General features: G+C 54.5%; 6 protein-coding genes across 6 annotated transcripts; 2 read left to right on the top strand and 4 right to left on the bottom strand.

Annotated features, from left to right (window-relative positions):
* Positions 1-110: 110 nt before the first annotated feature.
* On the bottom strand, positions 111-1349 carry DICSQDRAFT_61362 (uncharacterized protein; the record flags this gene model as incomplete). The annotated part of the gene is made up of 4 exons (XM_007366084.1): positions 111-370; positions 426-1077; positions 1134-1198; positions 1262-1349. 4 exons carry the CDS (start codon positions 1347-1349, stop codon positions 111-113), a joined length of 1065 nt encoding a protein of 354 aa, XP_007366146.1.
* Positions 1350-1978: 629 nt separating this feature from the next.
* DICSQDRAFT_86937 (beta subunit of ribonucleotide reductase) lies at positions 1979-3634 on the top strand. Its single transcript, XM_007366085.1, has 5 exons — positions 1979-2213; positions 2269-2333; positions 2391-3042; positions 3111-3378; positions 3438-3634. The coding sequence occupies exons 1-5, from the start codon at positions 2003-2005 to the stop codon at positions 3457-3459; spliced, it is 1218 nt and encodes a 405-aa protein (XP_007366147.1). The 5' UTR covers positions 1979-2002; the 3' UTR covers positions 3460-3634.
* An 80-nt stretch (positions 3635-3714) lies between these two features.
* On the bottom strand, positions 3715-5399 carry DICSQDRAFT_86941 (developmentally regulated GTP binding protein 1). The gene is made up of 9 exons (XM_007366086.1): positions 5363-5399; positions 5291-5308; positions 5232-5238; positions 4994-5172; positions 4806-4929; positions 4708-4755; positions 4632-4640; positions 3901-4575; positions 3715-3838 (listed from the first exon to the last, which is right to left on the bottom strand). Exons 1-9 carry the CDS (start codon positions 5384-5386, stop codon positions 3816-3818), a joined length of 1107 nt encoding a protein of 368 aa, XP_007366148.1. The 5' UTR covers positions 5387-5399; the 3' UTR covers positions 3715-3815.
* A 402-nt stretch (positions 5400-5801) lies between these two features.
* On the top strand, positions 5802-7790 carry DICSQDRAFT_61356 (uncharacterized protein; the record flags this gene model as incomplete). The annotated part of the gene is made up of 7 exons (XM_007366087.1): positions 5802-5849; positions 5916-5971; positions 6061-6268; positions 6325-6421; positions 6480-6829; positions 6885-7342; positions 7427-7790. The coding sequence occupies 7 exons, from the start codon at positions 5802-5804 to the stop codon at positions 7788-7790; spliced, it is 1581 nt and encodes a 526-aa protein (XP_007366149.1).
* Positions 7791-7997: 207 nt separating this feature from the next.
* On the bottom strand, positions 7998-9205 carry DICSQDRAFT_136884 (LexA/Signal peptidase; the record flags this gene model as incomplete). Its single annotated transcript, XM_007366088.1, has 6 exons — positions 7998-8488; positions 8553-8596; positions 8661-8727; positions 8777-8834; positions 8887-8993; positions 9053-9205. The coding sequence occupies 6 exons, from the start codon at positions 9203-9205 to the stop codon at positions 8291-8293; spliced, it is 627 nt and encodes a 208-aa protein (XP_007366150.1). The 3' UTR covers positions 7998-8290.
* Positions 9206-12163: 2958 nt separating this feature from the next.
* On the bottom strand, positions 12164-14090 carry DICSQDRAFT_180928 (uncharacterized protein; the record flags this gene model as incomplete). The annotated part of the gene is made up of 10 exons (XM_007366089.1): positions 13887-14090; positions 13616-13827; positions 13495-13560; positions 13322-13445; positions 13141-13272; positions 12892-13077; positions 12754-12832; positions 12506-12688; positions 12351-12442; positions 12164-12289 (listed from the first exon to the last, which is right to left on the bottom strand). Exons 1-10 carry the CDS (start codon positions 14031-14033, stop codon positions 12164-12166), a joined length of 1347 nt encoding a protein of 448 aa, XP_007366151.1. The 5' UTR covers positions 14034-14090.
* Positions 14091-14215: the final 125 nt, after the last annotated feature.

Here is a 14215-nt window from a genome sequence, read left to right on the forward strand (position 1 = left end):
GTCAAGTCCACCAACGGCGAGCAAGTGGAAGACGAGCTCAGAAGTCCTCGTCAACCGTGCTGTGGACATTTTATCAGCTATGAGCCGGGACACCAACGGGAGGAAGATACTCACAAGGTCTTGCTCGTGTTCACCTCCGTCGTCGCGGTGGTAGTGGACGTGTTGATCCCGGCCTTGGAGTAGTCCGAGACACGCTTCTCGAAGAAGTTGGTCTTGCCCTGCAGCGAAATCATATCCATGAAGTCGAAGGGGTTCGTGACGCCGTAGTGCTTCTCGTCACCGAGAGCGACGAGAAGACGGTCAGCGACGAACTCAATGTACTGGCACATCAACTTTGAGTTCATGCCAATGAGCGCGACAGGGAGTGCGTCTATGGACACGCGAGGATAAGCCTCGGAACGATGAGGTAATAATGCAGGACGCACCAGTCAAGAACTCCTGCTCAATCTCAACGGCTTCCGTGATGATCTTGCGGATGTGATCGGGGTGTGGCCTCCTCTTGAGGTGGCTGAAGAGCAAGCACGCGAAGTCGGTGTGCATGCCCTCGTCCCGAGAGATGAGTTCGTTGGAGAACGTGAGGCCAGGCATTAAACCACGCTTCTTCAACCAGAAGATAGACGCGAAAGAGCCCGAGAAGAAGATACCCTCGACAGCGGCGAAGGCGACAAGACGCTCAGCAAAAGTCGACTGCTTATCGGATATCCACCGGAGGGCCCAGTCGGCCTTCTTCTTGATGCAGGGTATGGTGTCAATGGCATCGAAGAGGTGCTCACGCTGCTTGGGGTCCTTGATGTATGTGTCGATGAGCAGAGAATAGGTCTCGGAGTGGATGTTCTCCATCATGATCTGGAAGCCGTAGAAGCAGCGAGCCTCAGCAGCCTGAACCTCGTTGGAGAAACGCTCGACAAGGTTTTCATTGACGATGCCGTCAGACGCAGCGAAGAAGGCGAGGACATGGGAGATGAAGTGCCGTTCATCGTCGTTGAGACGGTTGTTCCAGTCGTGCAGATCCTTGGAGAGATCCATCTCCTCGGCGGTCCAGAAAGACGCCTCAGCCTTCTTGTACATTTGCCAGATCTGCATGGAAACATGAGCACCATGAACATATATCGAAGTCATGAGGTGAAACGAACCTCGTGGTACTGAATGGGGAAGAGGACGAAGCGACGCTTGGACTCCATTAGAAGAGGCTCCATGTCTACGGGTGAAGATGCTAATTAAGACACGTCGCGACGCGATATGGCGCGTCATAACCACTCACGTTCAGGGAGGTCGACCTCTCCGACCCATTGATGCCTTGATGAGGATGAGACAGGCTCCGGGGCATCAACGATTTCAAGCTTTTGCATGGCAGCAGCAGCCTGTGGTAGCGAGTGAGACAAGGTCATGGGACGCGATGCGTCATAACTGGCCTTCTTAGAAGGCGTCGGTGGAGGAGATGGGACGCGGGTAGGTGCAACAACGACGGTGGCGGACATGATAGGCAGTGTCAGGAGTATATTGGGAGGCGTGTATGTTGGCTTGAGCACGTCGTCGGGGTGCGTTACAGAATAGTGTGCGGCAAGCAGGGGCTTATATACGGCCAGACTTTCAACAAGCGAGGCACACGCGTTGTTTGGCTTTGTTGACGCGTCGCGTCGCGTGCTGGTATATAGGCTTTGGCGTGGTCGCGATCGTGGGAAGTTTGCTCCGAGCGCAACCCAAAGGCGCTTGCTGGTGCTGGCCATAGGGCAGAAGCCGAAAGAAGCCGACGGAGCCATGTCCAAGGCCTGGGCGCAACCCCTGAGCATTCCCATCACGTGACATAACGCGACTCATTTCCGGCTCCGCGCGCGCCTACGCGTAAGCCGCGGGCCAGATCGACGGCGACAGAAACGGTCTCTCCTCCGCCTAACGGACGGATTGCGGACTGCCTTGTCGTCCCTCCACCATTGACCAGTGCCTTGCGCCCATGTCCCCATCATACGACGAAACGCCAGCTACGTCCCACCAGTCGACAGCCATGCAGGCTGGCCTGCCTGTCCCTCCACCGAGTAACGAAGCTCACACGTCAAGCGTTTCCGTCTCACCTCAGCCCCCAAGGAGCCCCAATGCAAAACTAAAACATGTGTCCAAAACCGGATCAATCTCCAGTGTTACTGAAGAAAAGCGTAGCCCAAGCTCTTACGAAGATCCGCAAGAACGATTCATCGGCGAAGTCGACCTGCCTGAACGTACGCCGGTATACCGTTCTGAGCATGGACGCACGCTTATGCTACGCCTCGATAGACCTCGAGCCTTTGCTCACTGAGACAACTCGTCGCTTTGTGCTTTTCCCAATACAATACAATGAGGTTAATCTATGCCAGTGTCCTTGACAGCTGTCAGCCGCTCACCTATCGCCTCACAAGATCTGGCAGATGTACAAACAGGCCCAAGCTTCTTTCTGGTCCGTCGAGGAGATCAACCTCTCGCATGACCTGTGGGACTGGAATTACAAGCTCACTGACAACGAGAGGCATTTCCTCTCCTACGTGCTCGCCTTCTTCGCCGCGTCCGACGGCATCGTCAACGAGAATCTCGTCGAGCGTTTCTCCAACGAAGTGCAAGCTGCCGAAGCGCGATGTTTCTACGGCTTCCAGATCATGATCGAAAACGTCCACTCCGAGACCTACTCCCTCCTCATCGACACCTACATCAAGGACCCCGCCGAGCGCAAGTTCCTCTTCGACGCCATCGAGACCGTACCCTGCATCAAGAAGAAGGCCGACTGGGCCCTGCGCTGGATAGCGGACGAGCGGTCGGTGTTCGCCGAACGCTTGGTCGCGTTTGCTGCCGTGGAGGGTATATTTTTCTCTGGATCGTTTGCCTCTATATTCTGGCTCAAGAAGCGCGGACTCATGCCTGGGCTGACGTTCTCGAACGAGCTCATCTCTCGGGACGAGGGCATGCACACCGACTTTGCGTGCCTCCTATTCCACCATCTCCGCCGGCGACCACATCCGGCAAGAGTAGTAAAGATCATCACCGAGGCTGTCGAGATCGAGAAGGAGTTCCTCAGCGGTACGTTCAGTCCGCTATTCGCAGGCATACATCCGCCCCCGTGCTTACCGCTTTCTTGCACATCGCAGAGGCCCTGCCCGTGTCGCTGATCGGCATAAACGCACAGCTCATGTGCCAATACATCGAGTTCGTCGCAGATAGGCTGCTCGTGGCCCTCGGAAACGAGAAGCATTACAACGCGACGAACCCCTTCGACTTCATGGACATGATCTCGCTCCAGGGCAAGGCGAACTTCTTCGAGAAGCGCGTCTCGGAGTACGCCAAGGCCAACTTCAACCACACGCTGTCTCGTGAGGGCTCGGAAAAGCCGGCCGAGGGCTCTTCCAACCACGTCTTGTGAGCCCCTTTTTATCCTATCTCCGCCCCCTCCCCCTTGTTGCTGATGAGTGTCATAGTACCCTGAACGAGGACTTCTAAATTATCCCATGGGCTAGTCGTGGTTTGTATTGATAGGATGTCACATCCCCACTCAACCGTGTAACCTGTATCGAATACTCTAGAGTTAGACTGTATTCTAAACACTTCCCTAGTCACACGCTACGCTTCCTATTAGTCCCTCCTGCTCACTTATGCTCTACTTACTGTAAGACGCAACTGCTCGTTAATGCAATTATATGCATCTTATTGGACTTCGCAGGCGCTCTGGGACCATCGAGGTGCTTTGTGAGGGCGTTGGGCAAGACGTGATTTAACATGGCTGTAAAACAGATGAACAACAGTGAAATAGGTAGGACTACAACGGTGAGGTAACAAATGCAATGGCGTCGACAGATCTACTTCTTCGAGATATGCACAACTGCCAGGAAAGGTCAGCAAGCGATGCAAACGACTCGCGAACGGTGGTAGTAAGGGACCTACCATCCTCGTCCTCCAACACATGATCCAACCCAACCTTCTGTCCCCTCGAATGCTTCGCGCTCGCGCCCCACACAATCGCATACTTCATCTGCTTCGCGATCTCCTTATGGATCGCGTTACAAAAGTCCTCGACGCTGCACTTCCCGCGGCGCAAGACGACGGGCGAGTTGTAATCGGGGGGCAGCCCGCGCGGCTTGGTGTACACGCGGACGAGGTTGAGCGTCTCCCACATCTTCTCGATGAGCTCGTCGATGTTCCACCACTCGCGCGAGGAGATGGGGACCGACATCGGGATGCGGTACAGCAGGTCGAGCTCCTCGATCGAGATCGCGTCGATCTTGTTCAGCACGTAGATGGCGGGGATGTAGACGCGGTTGCCCTCGATGACGTCGACGAGGTCGTCCGCGGTCGCGCCCGGCTGGCGGATGGCGACGTCGGCGTTGTTGATGCGGTACTCGCTGAGCACGGCCTTGATCTCGTCGTGGTCGATGTTCGTGAGCGGGACCGTGTTCGTGATCGCGATGCCGCCCTTGTCCTTCTTGCGCACGGTGATGGCTGGCGGTTTCTTGTTCAGGCGGATGCCGAAGCCTTCCAGCTCGCTCTCGATGATGGCTTTGTCTCCGAGCGGCTTGAGCACGTCGAGCACGATGAAGATGAGGTGACATGTCCGAGCAACTGGGGACGCAGACCTGAGATGGGGAATGCGGGTGGTGTGGGCAAAAAATGCGCACCAGCGATAACTATGATGTGCAGGAATTGCGGTCAGGCCTGAACATGATCCAGTTGAACCCCTGTGATGTTGCGCACCTTGTCGACCTCGACCTCGACCGTCATTTGCACCTTCAATGATCCCGGCTATGGAAGAGTTAGATCTTGGCCTCCAAGAGCTGTGCGAAAGGACGCACGTAGATCCAAGATTTGTATGGGCGCGCCGTGCACCTTGAGAGTCCCGGGGACGGTCGTGAGAGTCGTGAAATCAATCTCCGATGTCTCTGAATGTGTGCCGGTGAGTTTCGACATCAGCGTAGACTGTTATAAACGGGGGTGAACATCTGAACGGTTTCAGGAACCCGTGGCATGAAACATGACACACCTTGCCCACTGAAGGGAATCCGACGAACCCGACCGTTGCAATGCCCGTGCGCGCGACATCGAAACCGAGGCCTCCCCCTCCTCCTCCACCGCCAGTCGGACCGAGGAGCTCGCGACGGAGCTTCGCGAGCTTGGCCTTGAGCTGACCTAGATGGTAGCTCGTGGCCTTATTCTTCTGCGCTGTTTTGTGATGGATCTCAGAGAAATGTTATGATGGGGGCGTGAGGCGCTGCACATACTCCTGGCCTGCGATACTGAGCATTTGTCCGCGAAAAACTCGACAGCCTGGAGAGCTTACCATCTCATCTTCGATTTCCTTGGGTTGGGAAACATGTTAGAACGAGACAATTGGCACGGGGAAGGGCAATACCTTGATTTTCTGTACGGTTGTCATTGTGGCAGAGATGAAGAATAATGATGACGGGCGCTTGTCTTGTTGGCGCTATTTCTGGCTCGCTTGATGGGGAGGCCTGAGACTGCAACGCCCTCGAACGGTCTTCCTGCGCTCGTCGCAACGCCTGTCTTTCTCGACCCCCTTTCGCCGTCCTGTCTAATCCCTGTCCATCCACGCCCATCAACCTGTCTTGATCTACAGACACCGCCCACTGCGCCCACAAAGTCAGCGTCCGTCTCCACTCCACGCCCAGGTTCGCCTCCGGTCGTTCTCCCAACGCCGCTCCTTGCTCTTTCTGCGACTTGGCTGGTCCGGGCGCTGCTTCACACACAACGAGGCCGCCCCCACGTCGCACTTCACTCTTTTCTGCCTGCCTACTACTGCGAACCTGTGAGCCCACTTTCGAAACCTCGTTATGTGTAAAGGAGGAACGTGGAAGCGAGAGGTCGTCCCTGACCACAAGGTGCGTTCCTTCCACCGCAACCCCCGTCCGGGCGTCGCGCGCACTCTCGCTGACGCTGCTGTATAGTTCGACTTCGTCGATACTCGTGAGTTCAGAGACACGGGATGTGGCATGCGAATGAAGTGAGTACTTCGAATGACTAGCGCAACGGGCTACCAGAAATGAGATGTGTATAACGAGCCATGCTGATTACTGCCTGCACTTACCACAGGTACCTCTGGCTCTACGTCGGCGTGCTCATTTCCTTCCTCGTCTATGTCTCCGATATCTTCACAGCAGTTACCATGCTTACCACTACGTCGTGGTCGAACGCCATCTTCAACTCGTGTCCTGCGAATGATACCAACGGGTGTGTCTATATCCCGTTCAGCATCGGCCGTTGGTTGTTCTTCGGATGCGTCATATTCTCCTTCCTGCTGGTGTGTTCTATGTATCCCCACATTTGATTTCAAGACAGTTGCTGAACTCCGTGCAGCTTGCGTACGACGCATACAAGGCGAAGAAGATCATTCAGAGTCGTGACATCTCGTACGCCTTCACCAATGTCATGGCTAACAAGTACTACTCCCTCAGTGAGTTGCTGTGCTCTGAAGCCTCTGATGAACACATCATGTTGACATCTCGTTGCAGGGTCTTACGACCATTTCTGCTTCTTCAACCACATCGCTGCCTCTACGAAGCGTATCGACGACTTCACCTTCTTCGTCTTCTTCACCTTCAAGAGCTGGAAGCGGCTGCTCTTCGCCGATGGTCCACGTCAGTCTATCAACGCGCTGACCCTGTACGCGTTTTATCTTTCCAAGGAGAAGGATGGACACTGGTACGACATCTCGAAGTACTTCGACGGCGACCTCATTACCTCTGCCCTTACCGTGTCGACGGCCTTCACTGTGTTCATCTTTGCCATCTCCCTCTTGATGCTCATCATCGCCGGTATCTGCTACATTCCTCTGCTTGCACACATCCAGGGTAACCTCAAGGTATGTTTCTCGCCTCACACCTGCAATCAGGGATGACGGTCCTCACGCGACGTAGGAATACTGCTGCCACAAAGTCGACAAGCGTATATCTGAGATCATCAAGCGGAGGAACAAGCAGCGTCTCGCCAAAGCGGCTGCTCTCGCGAAGAAGGAGGCGGCGGGCGACTTCTCTCATCTCAAGAACAAAAAGGGAGAGTTCATTGCCAAACCCTTGCCCCAACCTACCCTCCCCAACCTCTCCGTCGACGACGACATCGACGACGCCGCGTCCATGCGCACGCGTGGGCCGCCCGCGAGCACCTACACCGGTACCGACTACTACAGCGACTACAAGGCGGACTATGCATCCGACTACCCTCCGCCCATGCCCGGCTATGCGCAGGCAGGCTACCACCACCAGTACAACAACTCGGTCGGCACGCTCCCCGACCAGCCGCAACTGCATTACGACGACGACGTCGCGAGTCAAACGCACCTTGCCTCTGCTGCTGCGCCGTTCGCCCATGACGATCAGTACTTGTTCAATCAGCACAGCGCGTACGGCGCTTATGAGTCGTACCGGTCAGGCAGCACCGCACCCGACTACCGCTCGGGTAGCGTCGCTCCTGACTACCGTTCGGGGAGTGTTGCGCCTGACTACCGTTCAGGGAGCGTTGCGCCGGATTACCGCTCGGCGAGTACCGTGCCCGACTACCGTTCGGCGAGCACAGCGCCATACGGCCAGCAGGCGCATCAGATGTACCAGCAGGAGGACTTCCCCAACCCTCACTCCCCGAGCGCCCAGCAGGCGTTGGGACATGGCGTCCAGCAGCAGCAGCATAACCCGTATGCGCAGCAGCAACACGATCCGTACGCGCAACATCAATACGACCCATACGCGGCGGACCCGTACGGGTATCAGCGGCAGAGCGGGCACAGCGACGGGTACGAGTACAACAACGGCCATGCACATGCCATGTAGTTGTGTAGCACCACCAACTAGCATTCATTCCTTACCCCAAGTACGCTCGCACGCTCATGACATGTCGCACACGTTGTTCCCGCCGTCGTTATCGTTGTCGCAGTTTGTTCGCATCGTCGCTAGCTTGTCCCCCACATTCCACGCTTCCATCCACATCCCATCTCCATCACCACTCCCGACTGTCATCCCCCATTCTACCACCCGTTGCATCATTCATCTAGCATCTTGGAATCCATCTCTTTATTCCTTATATCGACAGCTCAGATCTTTTTGATTCTCACTTCGGGCCGTCCTTCGCTCATGCCTTCTATCATGTTCGTAGTGAAGAACGTTGTACTATCATAATCGCCTTGCGGACTGTACATAGTTCTTTCCGTGCCTACGACAATGCACTAGCCACCGCAAGCCGAGCTGCGCTATGTGCTCCAATATCGTCCGTACTTCGTTCGAGCACTGCTGGTAGCGATGAAAAGAGGCGGCCATGACTGCCAGCCGCAGCATCAGGAACTTGGCGGCGGCGCGATCGTGACGCGCGAGTTCCGCCACTTTTCTCGTTCGAGGTCAGCCCGGCTCCTACGCCATCCGGGGGTGCCGCGTTTGGCGTCGTGTCGGGCTATGAGCGGCTGGCCGAGCGGCCCTATGCGTTCCCATGGCCAGAGGATGAAGGACAGTCTGGATTCGATCAGGCCGAGGGCAACCTGGGTCAGAACGTCCAAGTGAGTTGGGGGCGGTGGTGTGGTTTAGACAGTGAGCGCGACGTACCGGTCCGAAACGATTGCTGTCCTCGGTGCGGAATGGTTCGTCGCCTGGAGACAGACAGGTTTTCAACACCTCGGGATGGATGCGCTGACGGGATTCATGTGAGCGCACCTTCGACCCATGCATGTCCCTGCGGGATCACGACTTCGGCGTCAGGATATGGTGGCAACGTTCGGACCTATGCCATGTTAGCGAGGAACAGATGGCAGACATGACCGGAAACGTACGGTGTCACCCTCCAGCGCAATGATACGCTTCACGATCAGCTTAGAGTCTACTGGGGACCTGTATGTCAACGGTCAGCACACCTCCCGACAGATTAGGTTCAGTAACGCACTTGAGAGCCACGACATCCCCGCGATTGTAACTCTTCCAGAACTTCACCGAGCACCTGTTGAACAACACGAGGTCCTTCCATACTGAATCATCTGGGTTCAGCGTAGGCTAGCTAGCATGGTCTTCGTCAGCTGCGAGAACCAAGCGACGTCTGAGATGCATTGCACCTGCATACTGCGACCCTTGACGGACTTGATGTTAAAGCCATACTCCGTTATGAAGATTCCTAAAGGCAACCAGACGAATGCGGAGAGCGTCCAGCGAAGCCTGGGTCGCTGCTGAACGTAATCACGACCAGCGGGTATTACGCTCGGGTCCATCTAGGACTAATCTGAACGGGTCCCCAGGTTGTTTCCCGACTGGTAGTCAAGAAGACGGGCCTGGTTCTTCGCTCGTGGGACTATGGTGCAGTTCACTTAAACGCCTCCACTTTTGTACGCTGTTAGGCGCCGTGTCATAAGTCCTCCAGATATTCATGATTTCGGTCAATTTTGTGTGAATTTCAAGGAATTGAACAGAGGAAGCGATCCCCAAAGGGGATTCTCGATAGGGTGAGAACTGGCAAAAATGGCCGTACCAGTTCTGCCACGGCACGTGATCTGGGCGTCTATATCCCCAAAGAGTTATATAATACCATACCATTGCCTGTACAGATCGGCATCCTTGAACTTGGGCCATGTATGGGAGGGTTCAGACACTATCGTGTCGTGGGATAACGGCTCTATGGAGGTTCCTTGGGCTTGCACTTCCATCTGTGCAGCCTGGTAAGTCACGACAACCGATTCGAGCATACTGCCAAGTCACGTGACACATAAGCGCGCGCTTAATCGCGTACAAAAGTGGAGGCGTTTAAGTAAACTGCACCATAGAATACTCAGACCTTGCCCCGCTCACAAAGATGGATGCGTGTAAGCGCGTCCTGTACCGAGTGAGCCTCGCGGCCTTCGATCTGTCTGGGTCTGCGTCGCCGCCTCAGGTCCATTACATTCGTTGACGAACGTAAAGGCTGCCAACCTTGCCCGACGCGCGGGTTCGGACGCTGGGATTGGGTTCAATCCCACCGTTTTATGGCGACTGATGGCGACAAGGAGAGAAATCTTCGAACTGGCTTCACTCAAATTATACTCATGTTAGGCGCCCAAAGGCAAGTCCCGACTCCGCTCCGAGATCAAGCATGCCGCTCCCGAGCCGCTCAGCATGCGACGTCCTCCACTGCTACTATCGCGACCCCAGTGTTCGGACAAAAAGGCGCCCGCTGCGAAAACCCTTCGTTTTATGTACTTTCCTGTACTCCGATAATGCTCAATTTTGGCATGAAAAAGGAGATGCATATGCATAGACTACGTGCCAAACATAAGACATATTGAAGGAGACACGAGCAATGGAGACAGGATATACAGGGCCTGACCCCAGTGTTCGGACAATTCTCCGCACAGCAGGTCACGATCTGTCACGCTTGCCGACACCTGCCGGTCTTCAGGGAATCCCCGTTCTCCAGCTTGATGAGCCTTAGCCGAGCATCCCGAGCAAGTCGGAGAGTCAAACTGTGGCTGCATTGTCACGCCCTTGAGGGCTGCTTCTTGTTTCTCCTCTGCGTTCCCCTGAGCAGGCCTCGGAAAATTGGGTAGTGAGTAAAATGCGTAGGTAGAAATACGTACACGAGATTTGTATGGAAGCGCCCGAAGAGGGATACGAAGCGAGACTCCCGAAGCTTTGATAGGGAAGGGTTGCACCACTCCCTTCCACAAGATCGCCCCAAGGGCTTATGATATAAATTCAGTTCTTTTTGCTGCTTATTTGGAACACATATGGGCACCTACCTTCCAACTTGCAAGTTTATCGAGTGGACAATGACGGAGATACGGTCGTTTGTCCGAACACTGGGGTCGCGATAGTAGTAGTGTACGCGGCAGAATGTTGCCATTTTGCCGCTGCCATTCTGCCAGTGGCACTTGCCGTTCTGCCATCGGGCCTATGCTGGCAAATATTGGCAGATGTCATGAGCGCTTAGTCCAGAAAATGATCGTAGGGACTGATCTCCAGAAGCTTTTAATGCCTGTACTCATAAAAATTCCCTAGAGAAGTACAGGTTTATGATTTCTGCAAAAGCACCGCGTTTCGTGGACTCAGGACGATACTGATTGGTTTCACCTTGTTGTCGAACGGTGTGCTTCCGGCGCTCAAATAATAAGGAGCCGCCCACGCCGCTCTTCATGCGCTACACCTCTTCAAAAAGCTGGATAGACTCATCTAAGGCCGACTGAGAAGCATAGAAAAATTACAGGTACTCCCTCAGGCGCTCTGAGGAATGTATGTCAAGGGTAACTTACTCCAGACTCGATGTCTCTCCACCAAGGCGCTTAAGTATTTGCCAGTTTCTGCCGACCATGGCAATTGCCATATCTGCCATACCTGCCGGCAGAATAGCCCGAAACATTTCTGCCATATACACTAACTGCTAGCTCTCGAGTCCCGTCCGTCTTTGGCTCTGTGCTAGTACAGCTCGGATGCAAGCTTTGCTACTTGCGCGTGCACAATTGGCCGCATTGCGTGCGTTCCGACGCAATCAGCCATGCAGCCTTCGTTTCTTGCCTCACAAGATATTCGCTGCTCTCAGAGGATCTCCTCTGATAGCGGATGAATGGACGAGACGTGAGGGAAGACTCGCTACAAGAGGCCGAGACGATGAAATGCGTTGCTGGGACAGGGCCCGACGGATCTTGGGCTTGGCCGCCGCGCCCTCTCCCGTTGGGTGTGCTGGGAGGGTCTTCTGTCCTTCCTGGTGCCGCTGGCTTTGTGCTTTGTGGTGCAACGAGCGAGGGAATTTGGGGGTCGAGCTGCCATCTGTCAACTCTCAAGTGCACTTCGCGGCTCGCTCTGTCGTCCGGCTCCCCCGCGAGGCGAGCCGGATGTAGGCGAAACTCGATTCAGACTACTCTCGATCTGTCTGTCTCCAAATGTTTTGAAGTTCCGTGCTCTTCGAGAGCATATATGCCCACTAGCAAATCCCCGTCCATTGAAACTCATCCCTGCTCTTGCCCTCCACCCTGTCCGTGCTCTTCGCGAGTGCGTGTTTGGCTCTCTTCTGCAGAGGGAGGCGGTCATCACCGTCACAAGTACTGGGCTACTTTGTGCTCTCCGTCTCCCACCGCTTGCGCTATGTAACGTCCTACTGCAGTTGCACATGATATATATATATCAGTAGCAACAGAGCAATGTGAGGTCTCAGTTCTAGCTCAATTCCGTGCATCATCGCGATCGCAAGGCTGGGTAAGGGTTTACCCCGCAATGTCATAGCTGAAGTCTAGCAAGATTTCACCTGCCAACTTGTCGCCGAGTCCGTTCAGTGTTCTCAGGATAGCTTCCTTGAACCTGCCGCCATTGTCATTCCACTCATCCGACTCCTGTGGACCCCGCTGATCAGCACAACGTACTCAAGAGACGTCTCGAGTACAAGTCACTTACCGTGAGATTTCCTACAATGATAGTATTCTGTTCAAAGCCGACCATGACGCGCACTCTATCCAGCACCTCGTCTTCGGGTTCTTGTGGGGGATCTATGCTCGTAGCGTTGAGTAGTCGCATGTGTTCAATAGACGGAATAGAAAGACGCCGCGTACATGCTTCAGTAGCAGGTGCATCTAGACAGCGGTCCGGGTGGGCACAGGACGCGTAGTGGTACTGATCAAGGAGGGGCCGGAACTGTTCCAGAGGGAACCAAGTATAGTCCTCGGGGTCTAGGACGTATGTAGGCGAATATTCGCCTTTGTATCGCATCTTAACGCAGGAGTGAATGTAGAAGCCTAGGCGTACAAATTGCTGTCAGTCTCGCGACCCAAGTTGCGCAGACGAGGATAATCTTCCTGACCCATGTAGAGAAACTTCATATCAGTCAGGCCTGCCTCGTGCATCTCCTTCACGAGGGACACTTCTCGCATCGCGCTCAGCTGCAGGCGTGAAAAATCAGCTGCGGGCCACCGCTTGAAGAGAAGAAAAGAATGCTTGCCTTGCCCAAGGAGAACTTCTCCCATTTCTTCTCATACATGAAGTAGACGCTAGAGACGCAGTTCGGCACGACGTCTATCACGCTCATCGCAATGAGCTGCCCGTCTATTCTGTGCAACTGGTGGAACGATCCATATGATTGGGGGAGGTGCGACGGCGCTCCTGATAGATAGGTTATAGGTCGCGGCTGTCAAAGTTTGGTCAGTCAGCTATGTTGCTATTCAGGACAGGTGTAGGAGAGCGTACGCACCACAAGCAGTGACTTGCATAAGAAGCGAGTGAAACCGCCCGGCGTAACATCGTCATCATTATGAATATGTTTCTGGTAGCTCTGATATAAAGCAAATTTCTCTTGAGTGAACGAGGCTGGCTCTAGAGTAACCTAAAACTATCTTCAGCGGTGCATAGGGCGATATCTGGTACATACGTACCTCGTATTTGTGAGCTGGAGTCTCATCCCTAAGAAAGCGCAGTTCGGCAGCATGTATGTCATCGGCGAGCTTGAAAACATGTTCCGCTTTTCCCTTCCTTCTCCCCTTTCCTTTCGTCGACGTTCTGCAGGTAACAGTAAGCTATGAGACGCGCAAGCGAGGTATATCCTCACCCTTCAGATATGTCCACGGAAGCGCCTCCGTCATGCTGGTCTCCGTTAGATATATGTCGATTGAACCTAGCCATGCGATTAGCTACTCGCCATTAACTTGTTTTTGTTTGTGACTGCGAACCTGTTGATTAGCTTCCGCTGGCTCTTCGACGGTCTGAACCGAATAGCATCTAGCCTAATACTACAGTAATCAGACAGTGGATTCAATCGCACGAGGACCGAAGGAGCCCTGGACCTGATCGTGTACTGAGGACAGCAAGACCGCCTCAGGTCCGGCTTGTAGTAGTACGTGCCTGACCGTCTCCAGCCACGATCCATCATTTCCTGGTATACCTACAGACGCGACAGTGAGCTCGTTGGACATGATGCGCAAGACTATGACTGTGCAGTACACGACAACCCATCACGTGTGCTATGCCTTCCGCGGCATGGTAGCTGGTTTGGGCCTCGCTGCGCTTTCCTGGAGATCCGCAGTAGCCACACGTCGAATTGCGCGGTCGTAGCGGACTGAAGATGGTTGGTGGCTCTCGCGAGGACATGATTGAGGGGATTTGGACGCCGCACGCCTGGAGCTAGGTCACCGTTGTGAGACTTCGACTCGTCGTGGAAGGGCAACGTGAGATCGAACTTGCAGTAATGGTCGAGTAGTAGAAACCTTGGCAGGAAGCTGTGCTGACAGGGACCGACCACAGATTGGGTTCCGATCCTGTATGGCGCTACC

Source organism: Dichomitus squalens (assembly GCF_000275845.1).
Source record: "Dichomitus squalens LYAD-421 SS1 unplaced genomic scaffold DICSQscaffold_15, whole genome shotgun sequence".
NCBI lineage: Eukaryota > Fungi > Basidiomycota > Agaricomycetes > Polyporales > Polyporaceae > Dichomitus > Dichomitus squalens.